We start from the raw sequence: 15,573 nt of genomic DNA on the forward strand, positions 1-15,573 counted from the left end.
AGACAAAAATTAATTTTTTTGTGTTTAAAATTTTAAGTAATGTTAAATAATTTAGCCCCTTAATTTATGCAGCATCATTGTCCATTTTTCGATTTCAATTGTTGTTCGGCCTTAACACACGAACTGCGTTATTTGATCAATTACTAGCATTTATAAATATTATGAAGGTGTTTTGTATCCTTTATGATCAAGAAAACTCGTTAAAACCGTCGAAATAGAGACTGATCAATTTTTCCCCAAAGCATCAAATTCTAAACAAAGACGAAAACGATTTTTTAATCAAATTCAAAGCAGTCTAATAAATTTCTGCAGCCATGTTTTACATTTATAGGAGTCCAGTGCTGGTTTCAAAAATATGAAATATGCCACATTCTCCTTAACAGAAAAAATAATCGAGACATATTGAAAAATGTGATCAATATTACCCCTTTTTACGGTACCTCTTTTCACGCTGCAGGATAGTTCTCCCACAAAATTTGTGTCACTTCTCTCTTATTCAACATAAGAAAGAACTCTATCAATGAATCGGGATGACACATCAAGATCTGTAAACATTTCAAATCAATTGTATTGAAAGCTTTTTTATATATAATATGCCAAAAAAAATTTTTTTTTCTCCTGCATTCCAATTTTCTTCCATAACTCTCTTTGCAATAAAAATGTGATCACACACGAGTAGGTTTGCTGTTCGTGAAATTTGCTTGATGTAATCCTTAGTTTAGTGTCTAACCATTTCGCATAAATTTTGTGGACTACGTTGTACCATGATATTCTCTGAAATCATCAGTAACGTTTGTACCTGTTTTTTTTTTCGGGAAAGGAATTTGAAAAATCCATCAAAATTCAAATTTTGAGACTTTTTCAGGTTTCCTTTGGTCACCCCTTTAAGTAATATTTGTTGGTTAAAAAGTCGAAACCTTGAGCGCTTTGAGCAGACCTAAATAAAGTTAGATTGAGCCCAAATTTTGCATAGGTCAGTTTTTTTGGGCCAATCCTCAAAATGTGCCACCTTAATAAAACATACTTTGACAAACGGCACTTTATATTGTTTTGTTTATTTATTTTTTAGTATTTTGGAAATTCTTTTTTTTTAGTTGGTAAAATTAAATGAATTTTGCTATGCATTTATAATCTAATTGAATGCGCCTTATACTATGCTCTGGTTAAATTTGAGGAGAAATCTGTGAATCCACCGTTGCAAATGCAAAAATCCCTAAACATCAAAAGTTGTAGGTATCAGAAGAAGGTACAGCTCATCTTTGAACGTAAAATTATTGAATGTGATCTGTTTTTCGGTTTATTGAAGTCAACGATCTACTATGTAAGCAGATCACGAGAATGAGAACCTGTTGTTGTCATCAGAACAAATTTAACGCATCGCTTATTCCAGAACTGGTTTCTTCTGCAGAGCATTACTTCCGTTTTTGAAATTATCATCTTTCGCGCCACTCTGCTGCTATGGTAGTTCCAGTTGATGATCGCGTAGAGGCGCACTGAAATCTGGTTGATCGTGCCCACCACTTGTAGGACGACGTGCTGGGGGGCTAGTTGTAAGATTCCTCCTGCAGCCATCCATCGACAGGCAGGCAGGCAGCTAGACTAGGTAAGCGAGTTGGCTTTTGTCAAGCTAAGCTTTTTACTAAGTTTATACTTAAAACGTTGTTTTGCTATTTCGCGTTGCACACCGTAGTTTGCTATCATTGAGGAAGCAACGTGCGCAGTGTCGTCGGGTTTTGTTAGTTGGTTGGTCGAATCGAAGGAAAAAAAAAGGTTTCCTTCTATCGCGGCGATTGCATTTTCTGTTTTGTGCGGCAAAACACAGAACATCCAGTCCCATCGAAAGTGCGTGTGGTGTGATTAGTGGCGCGGTTTTGTGTGAAAATTGAGTGCATCTTGCTAGTTCCTCCAACTTTTCTAAGCGCGCGGTTGCAGCTTTTGGAATAAGGGCAGCTGAAGAAACTTTAAAACCGGTGGAATGTATGCATCGAAATTCGAGATGAAGCTTTTTTTTTTACTGCTACACATTTTTCAAAGTGCTGCAAACAATGGCTCGCGGAACAAGTTTTTGACAACGATTTTGTTATTAGAAAGAAACAGGTTTCAGGAATGATATAAAGTCATATCATTTTCGTTTATTCCTAGTGATGATGGGAGAGTTCTTTAGTCGACAATACAAGTGCGCCATTTCTAGTGCAAATAATTAGCATTGTTGAATTATTCAGTAGCGGAAAGTATTCGAATTCCTAGGTGCAACGGCTAGATGGAATCATTGGAGAGTGGTATTGCCAATCGACACCACCCTTGATAACCATGCAGAAATATTTGAAAATGATACTTTCACAACAACAAAGACTGAAAACATTCTCATTCACAATCAAGGATAACAAATTTAAGAATAAGAAAAAAAGCAAAAAAAAAACGAATATCACACACCTTCAAAAAAATTACATGAAGCAGAGAGCTTAGACGTGTAGCGTTTAAAAAAAGCATCTGAGAACCAGTTTTTCGATTAAGAACCAGTGCTAAAAGCGAAATTCCCATTTAAAACACAGAACAAAAAAAAATCTTGAAGAAAATTGCAAACTGGTGAAAGTGGTATTGCGAACTAATAAACACAAGAAAAAGGTTCCAGAATTCAGATTCAGAATATACAATCTTCATTCTGATTCAGAATTCAAAATTGAGATTCAGAATTCAAATTCAGAATTCAGATTCAGAATTCAGATTCAGATTTCAGATTCAGAATTCAAATTCAGAATTCAGATTCAGAATTCAGATTCAGAATTCAGATTCAGAATTCAGATTCAGAATTCAGATTCAGAATTCAGATTCAGAATTCAGATTCAGAATTCAGAATTCAGATTCAGAATTCAGATTCAGAATTCAGAATCAGAATTCAGATTCAGAATTCAGAATTCAGAATTCAGAATTCAGATTCAGCATTCAGATTCAGAATTTTGATTCACAATTCAGATTCAGAATTCAGATTCAGAATTCGAATTCAGAATTCAGATTCAGCATTCAGATTCAGAGTTCAGATTCAGAGTTCAGATTCAGAATTCAGATTCAGAATTCCGATTCAGCATTCAGATTCAGAATTCAGATTCAGAATTCAGATTCAGAATTCGTATTCAGAATTTAGAATTCAGATTCAGAATTCAGATTCAAATTTTAGATTCAGAATTCAGATTCAGAATTTGAATTCAGATTCAGAATTCAGATTCAGAATTCAGATTCGGAATTCAGATCCAGAATTCAGATTCAGAATTCGGATTCAGATTCAGAATTCAGATTCAGAATTCAGATTCAGAATTTAGATTCAGAATTCAGATTCGGAATTCAGATTCAGAATTCAAATTCAGAATTCAGATTCAGAATTCAGATTCAGAATTCAGATTCAGAATTCAGATTCAGAATTCAGATTCAGAATTCAGATTCAGAATTCAGATTCAGAATTCAGATTCAGAATTCAGATTCAGAATTCAGATTCAGAATTCAGATTCAGAATTCAGATTCAGAATTCAGATTCAGAATTCAGATTCAGAATTCAGATTCAGAATTCAGATTCAGAATTCAGATTCAGAATTCAGATTCAGAATTCAGATTCAGAATTCAGATTCAGAATTCAGATTCAGAATTCAGATTCAGAATTCAGATTCAGAATTCAGATTCAGAATTCAGATTCAGAATTCAGATTCAGAATTCAGATTCAGATTCAGAATTCAGATTCAGAATTCAGATTCAGAATTCAGATTCAGAATTCAGATTCAGAATTCAGATTCTGAAATTAATTTTTTACGGCCTTATCGGTGAAAGTTATGTTCTCATAGTGAGAACATTTCAAGAATTGAAAATTATAGATGGATAGAAGAAGATTAGAAGAAAATTATAGGTGTTGAAATGAGCGGGTAGAATTTTTTTAAGAAGCATTTTCACCACATACTTAACTTTTGTTCAATCACGGATCAACTATTTTGAAATGTTAGAATCGGACAGGGTTGAGTCTAACACAACACAATAGTTGATCTTGCGTGGTTCGCACCGCGAAACTTGCAGTGCGAACGAACCACGTTTGTTCGTTCGCACTGCAAGTTTCGCGGTGCGAACCACGCAAGATCAACTATTGTGTTGTGTTAGACTCAACCCTGTCCGATTCTAACATTTCAAAATAGTTGATCCGTGATTGAACAAAAGTTAAGTATGTGGTGAAAATGCTTCTTAAAAAAATTCTACCCGCTCATTTCAACACCTATAATTTTCTTCTAATCTTCTTCTATCCATCTATAATTTTCAATTCTTGAAATGTTCTCACTATGAGAACATAACTTTCACCGATAAGGCCGTAAAAAAATAATTTCAAAACATAAATCACGGTGATTAATCTTAATTAATAAGAATTCAGATTCAGAATTTAGATTCAGAATTCAGATTCAGAATTCAGATTCAGAATTCAGATTCAGAATTCAGATTCAGAATTCAGATTCAGAATTCAGATTCAGAATTCAGATTCAGAATTCAGATTCAGAATTCAGATTCAGAATTCAGATTCAGATTTCAGATTCAGAATTCAGATTCAGAATTCAGATTCAGAATTCAGATTCAGAATTCAGATTCAGAATTCAGATTCAGAATTCAGATTCAGATTCAGAATTCAGAATTCATTTTAAGAATTCGTATTCAGGATTCAGATTCAAAATCAGAATTCAAAAATCAAATTTAGAATTCAGAATTCAGATTCAAATTCAGAATTCAAAATTTAGATTCTGAATCAGAATTCACAATCAGAACTCAGAAGAACTCAGAATTCTAATTCAGAATCGGAATTTAGAAGCCAAATTCACCATAAGAATTTAGAATTCAGAATCTGAATTCAGAACAGAGAATTCAGATTCAGAATCTAAATTCAAAATACAGAATTGAAAATCATATTCCGAATTAGGAAATAAAAATCAGATTCCGAATTTAGTATCAATATTCAATTTCAGGTTCAGAATTCAGATTCGAAATTCAGAATTCGCATTCAGAACTCAGAATCGGAATCAGATTTCAGAGTTTGAAATCAGGAATCAAAATACAGCATCCGAATTCAGAATTCGAATTCAGAATCAGAATTTAAATACAAAATTCAGCATCAGAATTCAGAATTTAGAATCAGAATTCAGAAGCAAAATTAAGAATTCGAATTAAGAATCAGAATTTAGAAGGAATCCAGATTCAGAATTCATATTTAGAATTCAGAATTCAGACTCAGATTTAGATTCAGAACCGGAATTTAGATTTAGAAACTGGAATCCAGTTTCGTTATTCAGTATTTAGTATCCAGATTAAGAATTCAGATGCAGAATCAATACTCAGTTGCAGCGTTCAGCATCAGAAATCCGATTCAAAATTCAGATGTAATTTTTTTGGCGTTCAAAAAATGGTTGATATTTCTACAAATTTTGGAAATTCATACAAAATAATTAGGGTCGAACTGTCATATACATCTTTCTGCACTTATAAATGATTGGTGTAAATTTTCAAAAGTGTGTTAAAATTGATTACCAATTTAATATATATATTCTTTCAAATTTCTTTTCAAAACCATTTAACTGCACCATAATTGTTACAACCAATGATAAAAAAAACATGCATTGGAGAGCTATTTTTTCTATTCGTTAAATTCTTAACTATAATCAGGAGGTAAAGTTTCAGATTTTTTTGCAATTTTTTTTTTTGTCTTAACACGCACAAGGAGGTGAATGTAACTAACGACTCTGAAGAATATTAATTGTTTCTCACGCGCGCTTGAAATATTTCAAGTTTGAAGTCTCGTGTCCAGCTAATCTCACATTTGACTTGCTAAAGATTGTTTACCAATGGAATTGAGAGCTTAGCTTAAGCGCAGCGACTAAAAAATATACCTATAGATATATAGGGCTCCTACCACTATGACGAATGATTAAATTTTCATTGTCGCGTGACCTTGCCACTAGAATCACACTCTATGGTAGAGGTTGTTGTTGTTGTTTTTCTCTCTCCACGTTTTCCATTATCTGATGCTGATGCTGAGCAGCTTTTTGGCATGACCTGTCGAACCAAACCTTTGAAGGTGCCACACACATGTCGTGCAGCCGCAAAAAAAAAATGGATTTGGACATAGAAATACTAACCAAAACAAAATACCGATAACTTTTATTTTATGTCCTCACCGATCCGATGATCATTAGCGAAGGCTAAAACTTGATACGAAATCGTATAGCCACACTCTCAAATCCAAAAAAAACGAACCACACCGCCCCTAAGTCATGTTCATGCGGCATGTGGCATGTGGTCGGTCAACTGACTAAAAGAAAACCAACGTTGGCAATCAGATTTTCCTTGTTTGAAAATTGCATTCATTTTTCACTGCACAGCATCCAGTCGATTATGTATGTTACAGCAACTGAACTGTCTGTCTGTTCGTGTCGGTTAGATTTTATTTTATTTGAAAAAGATGAAAAAATAGTGCTGCAACGAGCTGCACGTTGCCGTAATCCATGTAGGAATTGAAAAGTGAAAGCCCCACCAAACAGGAAATCTTTCAGAATGGATGGAGATATCTATGTGTACATAGATTTGTGCTTTTGCAGAGCAGCCATTCAGCTAATAACAACAACTATTTGTACTTATGTATACTAAATTGTTTTATGCAAGATATAACACAAACAAAAAGCAAAAAAAAATCATTTGGCTTGAGGATGTTAATTATATTAAGAGTGCAGAATCCAGAATTTAAATTTATTTAAATTAAGAATCAAAATAAAAAATCATGCAAAATAGCGCATCACGAAAGTAGCTTTTATGCATTTATACCTTTTCGGCTCCAAGGGCCTTATTTGTTTACCCTTAAATGTTTCCAATATTCCTTCCACATTACTGTTGAATCAGCAGTATTGATGCATTTCGAACTACATTGTCGCAGGCGTAGTTCCCTCAGTAGAGGGAATTTAGAATCACCACAATGGTTGCTACTTCGTGATTGACCAGTGCCATAAGTTTTGTTCAAAGGTCGAAAGAATGGTGCTTGGGAATAGCGGCTGATGAATGTTTTTTTTTTAGTTTGGTACCTACTAAATCAGACATCCTATTTTTGTCATTTTTTCATCAATACTTATAAGTTATACAAAATACCTTTCTAAATTTAATTCTGGTAAGTCTTAACTTGCTTAACAAGGTGCTGTTAGTGATAATATCTACTTTAAAAGATACCATCATCCCCGCGAATTATATTATTATATCATTTCAATGTGTTCGTGACAGAGCAAGTGACTAATAGTGAATTTTGCGGGTTGTTGTTTTTCCGTCTTTCCTGAATAGAATAGAAAAACTCCAACAACAAACTCATTGGGCGCACATTTATTAAAACTTTCTTCAAATTAATGTCCAATCTTTAAAACCTTGCAAGTCACTCATGTAGAGTAAATTTATCAGATACAAATATTTGTGATTGTAAGAATGGATATGAAGATATAGATCACGTGGTATGACATTGTACCTACAACGTATTCTAATAAACGAGATGTTTTAAGAAGCTCTCAATCGTTTGGAACACCATTACGTGATAGTCTGGATCAGGAGGACATGTGATCAATGAAGCTCATATTCGAACTCTTGAAAAAATTTGGCTTACAACTATGACGAGAAAATCGAAGTAGAAGTGAAAAAAGTGAACTGCAACACCTTGTAAAAAATTATATTTAAAAAGTGGTTGGCTCCAAATGATGAAATACCAAGAGCCTTAGTTTAAGCATTTTATTTTTAATAAAGGAAAACAATAATGACACTTTGAATCAGGAAGCTGATTATCCAAATGCAAGAAGGAGTTCAAGTAGGCGTTGCCTTGTAAGGACGTCAAAATTATTGCTCCGTTTAAACAGTTTTCCCTATAGACACTATAATTTCATACTATCTACTTTGCACAAAACCGATAAATCGAGTAAATTTTTAACCAAAATTTAAATTATAAAAAGAGAGATATAGCTCCCATGTTCCACATTCTGTTCTTTTGTTCTTTCTTCAATTGTTCGAAAATCGTTTGTTTTAATTTATAGCGCACAAAGACTCGCTAAAACTCCTATCTTTGACAGTTTGGGTTTTGCTCATATAATTTTATGAAAATACGATCAATTTATTTAATTTGAACACTTGAAACTTCATTAATTCCCCCTTGAGGAGTTGGAAAAATCGGAAAGAGAAGTACGTAATTAAAAAAAACTGATATTTGTTCCGGCCTTAATGTTGGTAAATAAACAGTTAGCGATTAGCGATTAGCGCTTTAAGCTTAAAGCGATAGCTTTTTTCGCACATTTAGCGTATTTTATTAGCGATCGCTAACTTTGTATGAGTTAGCAATTTAATTAGCGGCGCTAATTTTTCAGTTAGCGATGCCGAACACTGCCAAAAACACATTCCACGCACTTGGGTCTAGAAAGTTGAAATTTTCAAAAAATTTACAGAAAAACTTTTCTCTACGCCTTGAAGAGAATGATTCAATGCGTTTAAAAATGAATAGTTTTCACATTGAATGATTCATATCATAATCTTTGATCTATTTAAGTGTCAGAAAATGAGAAAGTTTCTTTCAAAAATGAACATATTCGTTAATTGTATTTGAAACCTGATCAAATTCAAACTCTTTAAATGCAGTTTTGTAGTTCACTGGATGTGCAGAAAAAATCTAGTACCTACATCTATTTTTTACCTGATAGAGTTTAAAGGGGTGCTGGTACATTTTATGCATCGTTTAGTCACGAGAAAGTTACATTTTTTAAAGTTTTCTCTCAACACATTGAGGACCGCGAAGAAAAATCAAATTCTGGAATCACCGAAATTAGACATTCTAAATCTCGGAAACCATTTTTTCCAAATTTGGTATCTTTTAGTTACCGATTTTTTTCATATAGTTTTGTCTGAGATAGTTTTTTAATAAAATTTACAACATTTGAGTAATGCTTGTAAGTGTATCACACTTAAAGCGAACGAAAAAACGAGCTATGTCGTATTTGATCCACAACGTGTTAACTTAAAATTTGAAAAACTGCTAAACTGATCATCAAGATCTGGCGAGAGCTTTCCAAACAGTATCATTAATTGGAAATCAGTTCAGCCGTCAATTACAGCAGTTTCTTCGAAATTAATGCTATCTTCTTTTCTAAACTATGCATTTTTGGAAACATTAGAGAATACTGTATCCAAAATATCCAAATTTAATGAAGGTGTAGGTATTCTTGGCGAAATTTTACCAAAAAAAAAATTGTGTTGATTCCTGAAATGCTGTTTTTATTATTCCATCCAATCTAATTGATAAATTGGATTCTGTTTTTTTATTTGAAATAGTTTTTTGTAACTTTGATTTTCAATAAATATAAGTTAAAATAAGTGAAAGCGTCCGATTACTAAAGGTCCGAGATCTGGAAATCAAACATGAATTTTGATGTGAAAATACAAAATTTTTATCGGATGAGCTAAGCTAGCTCCTTAGCTATTCAACAAAACTTAATCGGGAATTTCCACCAATCTCCACCCCTTCCCTTACCGCTGTTCTTACGGCCATAATTGGATTTTTGCAAAAATCTTCATGATCGAATTTCGAAAAACTCTTTTAATGTTGTAGATAGGCCAAAAACAAACTGACCTTTGCAAATTATTTCATGGTGCCTCAAAGCGCTCAAAGTTTTCAATACAATAAAAAACCAGCTAAGGGAGAACCAAAGGAAATCGGAAAATTCAAAATTTTAATTTTGATACCAAATGACTTAAAAATGCCTAAAACGTCGAATCTGGTGTTATCTCGAAATAATTTTTTTTGCCAAGAATCGACTTTCTGGGATTTGCCGTTTTTTTAGTTCCAGAGAGTCTATTTTTGGCCAACTTTTTTGTTCGAGATTACACCAGATTTCGACGTTTCTGGCAACAAAATTAAAATTTCGATTTTCCGATATCCTTTGATCTCCCCTTTTGGAGATGTTCAAGGTAAAAAAAACGAAACTTCTAGCGCTTTGAGGCAACCCTAAATAAAGTCCGATTGAGCTGAAATTTGCACAGATCACTTTGGGCCAATCGGAAAAAAATGTATATTGTTGGTTTGCCAAATTAGACATGGCCCATTTGACTACCACCCCAATATCGTACATGTAAACATTTCAAAGTACCAAAGGAATTTTCTTTGCTAATGAATTGCAAATCCAAAAACTTTTATGTGACTCTGATGGTACGAAGCCCAAATCTTCAATAAAATTTTCCATGGAAGGTGCTTATGACCTGCCTGACTGACATTAAAGTGCGCCCAAACAACGTTTTTAACGAGTCGATCAGAGAAGCGCTATTGAAGCTCCGGTTTTTCAGAGCTACTTTTTAATATGAGAGATAAATCTGTTTGGACGCTACTCTGGGTAAAATCGCGAAATCAAGTTTCAGCAGAACTAAACGGCTGGCTATTCGTTTGCCATCAGCAGGTACTTGATTCATGACGGGAAATACGATAAACGAGATGGCATAAGACACAGTTAAAATATGTAAAATGTCAATTGAAGAAAAACTACGTTCCAACATGAGAAAATGGCATCAACATTCAGAACATATACCAATATACCTATTTACAGTATAACTCTTCAACTTGAGATAGTTGTTCTTAATTATGCTTAAATGACACGAAAAACAGATTGATTGAATCTTTATGAATCCTTGGTAAACGTGCCTTAGTTTGTTGTTTTAAGCTGGATTTTTTTCTCCCTCGGCCGTGTTATGCTTTTCTTTCAAAACCGCCATCACAATCAGTCATAAGACCGAGAAGCTTTTAATGACTTCGGGCGCAATGTTGAAGAAAAAATCATTAGCAGACAGTAGGTAAGTGGGAGTTTTACGCAAGAAACTAGCTTTCTCAGAGCTAAGTCATCGTTAGTCGTCCAGTCATTGGACTTTGAAATTTGCAGAAACACTTGCATAAATATCGCGCTTGAAATATGTGAGTGATTTTGCAGTTCATTCTTCGAGAACAATACCAAAACATCCATGTTTCCATGTTTAGCTATATATAATCAATAATAATTTTGAAGCTGAAGTAAACAAGTAAAGTATATTAAAACAATCTCACGAAATTTAAATTTAATCAGGGAGCATTTTTTTTGGAAACGTCCTTCTTTGGTCCGTGAAACTTAAACCTACTCATTAGCTTCCTACTAATTAATCAGTGAGCATGAGAGAAGCGAAGCGTCAAGTAAGGGAACGGAAACACTTTTGCTTCTTAAATTTATTTTCGAACCAAGGCTTAAGCTAACAACCGGATGACGACGAACTAAGAACAAATTTTCCCGCCTTTCATTGTTTCGGTGTCTTACCCATGTGGGTTTTGACGAAGTGGTAAAGCCTCATTGTTGTAGGTATCCATAACTAGCCTCTCTGTACATTAACTTGAAAGCATAAACCAAACTCAGTGCTGGTGATGCTTTTATGATCCTCAAACTGCAATAAAATCGAAAATGTTTGTTTTATGATGATTGTCGTATAAGGTTTTCTTTGGCTAAATTGAAGATTTATTGATTTGTCAGGTGCTCCGATACGAAGTGTCTCTTCTAATATATTTACAATATATTACATACGAGGTCAAAACTTGATGTTTTCCAAATACTTTCAAAAGTTTAATTTTAGTTTCTATTAGACTTTCTTCATCAAAATTTATGCGTGGATCTCAGTTCTTACTGAATATATCAACATTACTTTTGCCAAATATTAATCAGTGTTACAGACACAAGATCTAAGAATTGTTAAAAATTCTTCTAGAACCACTTAGAACCCTGATTGACTATAGTTGTAAAAAAAAACTTGTACGCCTCATATAGCCATATGTTTGCTCGAGCTATCCATTTCGAAGTTTGTTCTTGTCTTAAAACCATCATTTTCAATATGTAGAACGGAACTGTTCGCAAACTAAAGACGCAAACTTCTTTGCTTGATTTCTTCCCCTCATTAGTGAGTGTTTGATCAGATCAAACAAACGGAAACTTCGTCGCTAGAGGATACACTGTGGGACACTGACTGACAGGAAAGCAACTAGAAGGCTGAGATTTTGGAGCAAAATAGATCAAAATGGTGATCGGCGGAAAGGAGACGATTGATTTGGAGGCCGGCGCGGCAGCACTCAAAGAATGGATCGTCACCCAACCTCATCTTCCCCAGAACATTCGTAAGTATTGATAAAGTACACTTTGAAAATTTCTAGTAAATTTTACTATACAAAAATGACATCATGGCAAAAAATACAAAAGCTGCAAATTTGACGAAAATGAAAATTTACGGAAACGACAAAAACGACAAAAATGATAAAATCAATCAAAAAAAATTCTTGAACACCTAAACAGAATTAAAAGGAATCTTTCGATTTCAGCATAATTATTAGGCAACAGAAATTACAAAAAACAAAAAAAAACTATCATATCAAAAATGCTAAAAATGGTGGATTTTTCGAGTCATTTTTATCATTCTTATCATTTTTGTAATTTTGTGCATTCTTGTGTTTTTTATTATTTTTGTTATAAGTGTTATAATTGACTGTCATTCTTGTCTTTTGTATAATTTGTTTCGTTTTTGTCGTCATTTTTATTTTGATGTTTTTTTGTAATATTTGATGTTTTTTAGTTTTTGTCATTTTTGTTAACACTTGAAAGCCCGAGGTCAAAAAAAGTCGCCCCTTCAAACCCAAACAACTGTAACTTTCAATTCCTCTGGGGGAATTTCACCAAATAACTTTTTCCGAGTTAACTAGAGTATTGGTGTTCAATTTTCCAATAATTTATCTACTTTAAATTTCAGAGTTTTAAACTACGTAAAAACGTTAAACGTCTTTCATATTTGTTAAAAATTGAGAGGTTTAGAATGATTTTTTTCTTAGGGCTTGTTGTATTCCAAAACCAATATAATAAAAACCGGGACAAATCATCATTTTCAAAGCCTGGTTTACACTTCTCGTGAAAATGAACGTAAAAAATCTTATTTTGTCAATAACTCAAAAAACGCGACATAACTAATGTGTCTAACATAGTGGAATCGATGGGGAATGTTTGAAAGATGGATTTTTTTTATTCCGATTTCCTCGATTTTCACCACGGAATTTTCATCATGGCTGGGAATTCGGAATAAGAACAGTTCTAGAAAGTTTTAAACAACAAAACTAACTAAATTTTCATTTTTCAACCATTCATCGTCGATTCCACCATGTTACAAGTTCCAGTTGGGTCGCGTTGTTAAGTTATTGACGAAAATAAGATTTTCTACGTTAAAATGTGTAAATAGAACAAAATAATATCTTTGCTGGGAGCTAATGGAGCTGTCAAACTTTGAACGCGTTTTCCTTGAAACAGCGGTGTTGGCGCATTCGCCGTTAATATTAAGAATTCGATACCGAATTCTTAAGAACGACAAAAATTACAATATTGACAAAAATCACAAAAAGCACAAAAATTATGTTGTGTGATGACTATTGCGGGTACAAAAAAAGACAACTTGTCTCGTGATCGTCTGACTGTAAAAGAGACCGTTTATTGTAACATAACTCTTCATTACACTTTTTCCCGCGCATACATGGAACAATTACACATTCAAAACATGAAACTGGCAACATTCAGCTAATGACTTAAACATAACTCCTTCGCAAGCTTGAATACAATATTGTTTTACATAAGCTTCTAGAGCAGTGGTTTTCAAAGTGGCCCCCTTGGGGGCGTTGAGAGCTTCCAAGGGGGCGGTGAGCTCAATGTTGAAATTTGGGGGCGTTGGAAGGTGTAGTATCGCCAATAACTCTGGGAATTGTCTTGACTAATTAATTATAGTTACGTTATTTATGACCGTCGTACGGTTACGTACTTCACGAACACTCCTGTAGAAATGACATCCGACGCAAGAGAGAGAGGATGAAACATTCGGCATTCTAGTGACAGACGCGAAGAGAGTAGCACGTTACTACAACTGGCTCCGAGGACGAGTGAAAAAACCCACGCGGAAAGCAGAAAATTATTATATTAGCGGAAAGAAATTACTGGTTATTGATTTCGGAGACGCCGAACATCATTTTAAGGTGAGTTAAAATTGTTATAGTGAGGAAATAGCGCGAATTCTAATTGTTTTGCGAACATCGCTTGTGAGGTACAAGCTGAAGAAAAGTTAAGACAACTGGGGCCCAAAGGGCAGAGCGCTAGCCCATGAGGTGTATTTTTTTTTTGCTGTTGCGAAAGTGAAAGCCGCCATTAACCGTTTGAATTGGCAGTAAAGTTCCTCGGAATTCCAAACATGTTTTCTTGTGCAAGGGTGGAAATTCTCATAGAGAAAATTAATTAAATATAAAATTTTCGTGTGTTGTGAATCTGACAGCGAGAATGAATTCTCCGGGTCAAATGGCAGGAAAAATAATCCTCCGGAAGAAGCATGACGGCGAGAAAAGTTTCTCCAGGGTCAATTGGCAGGAATTGTTCCTCCAGACGATTGAATGACAGCGATATTTAGTTCTCCAGGGACAGCTGGCAGGAAAGTGTTCCTCCTGATACGCGATTGATGGCGAGAATTCATTCTCCAGGATCAATTGGCGGAAAGATAATCCTCCAAACGTGTGACGGCGAGATCATTGTCTCCACGGTCAACGGGCAGGAAAATTATTCCTCCTGATAAATGTTGGACGGCGAGAAACCATTCTCCAGGGTTCAGTGACTGAAAAATGTTCCTCATGATATCTAATGCCAACGAGATTGATTTCTCCAGGGCATATTGATGGTATCAGGAAAAGGGTTGAATATAAATTATGAGTCGGTTCAATGAAGTTGGTCGAAACAGGTAGAAAAGATCACCTGTATTATTCCAATTGACTTTGATAGATTTTGACCTGCTTCATTCAACAACGACCTGATTAGTTTCGACCATAACATTGGTGCATTGAACATTTAACAGTTGTTTTTACCAGTAGAAACCAATTTCAACCTATACGATTAAACAAAGTTTATGTATAATAATGAGAACTCAATGAATGCCGTTATAGATGTTGAATTACATTTCTCAGAAAAAACAAACTCAAGATAGGGACAGGTAGTAAAAACGATTATTCTTCAATTTACAGATGGAAGAATCCCGACCTGTGCCCCCGTTTCGTTGTAATCAAATTGAGTCAAGTAAGCTTGCCAAAGAATGGCGCTCCTGGAAGGAGTCTCTAGAGTGCTATTTTGCAGCCTATGGTATTGATGACCAGTATATGATGAAGGCCAAGCTCCTCCATTTGGGTGGACCAGCACTTCAGACCGTATTCAAAAATTTGAAAGACAGCGATCACATTCCTTTAGTCGCTGTTGTTCCCAAATGGTACGATGTCGCTGTTGAGAAGCTGGATGAATTCTTCGAACCACGTCATCAAAGTACTTCTGAGCGCCGTAAACTACGCCAAATGACTCAAAAGACGGGCGAGCGATTCGCAGACTTTATAATTCGTCTAAAGCAACAGATTGTGGAATGCGGGTTCGAGAAATACGGTTCAGAAGTCAGTCAAATTTTGAGTGAAATATATTTGACTGACGCAAT

The 15,573-nt window shown here is 34.5% G+C and overlaps 1 protein-coding gene across 2 annotated transcripts in view; it reads left to right on the plus strand.

Annotated features, from left to right (window-relative positions):
• Nucleotides 1-1,496: 1,496 nt before the first annotated feature.
• The window catches only part of LOC129750807 (alpha-tocopherol transfer protein), a 29,449-nt gene continuing 15,372 nt past the window's right edge, over nucleotides 1,497-15,573 (plus strand). Inside the window, exons 1-2 of one of the 2 annotated variants that reach the window (XM_055745888.1) lie at nucleotides 1,497-1,603; nucleotides 11,990-12,202. In XM_055745888.1, the coding sequence (XP_055601863.1) occupies nucleotides 12,106-12,202 (97 nt within the window). In that variant the 5' untranslated portion in view covers nucleotides 1,497-1,603; nucleotides 11,990-12,105. Of the gene's footprint in view, nucleotides 1,604-1,665; nucleotides 1,978-11,989; nucleotides 12,203-15,573 lie in introns of those variants that run through there. The other variant, XM_055745887.1, reaches the window with a different exon arrangement.

Source organism: Uranotaenia lowii, chromosome 3 (genome assembly GCF_029784155.1).
Source record: "Uranotaenia lowii strain MFRU-FL chromosome 3, ASM2978415v1, whole genome shotgun sequence".
Lineage (NCBI taxonomy): Eukaryota > Metazoa > Arthropoda > Insecta > Diptera > Culicidae > Uranotaenia > Uranotaenia lowii.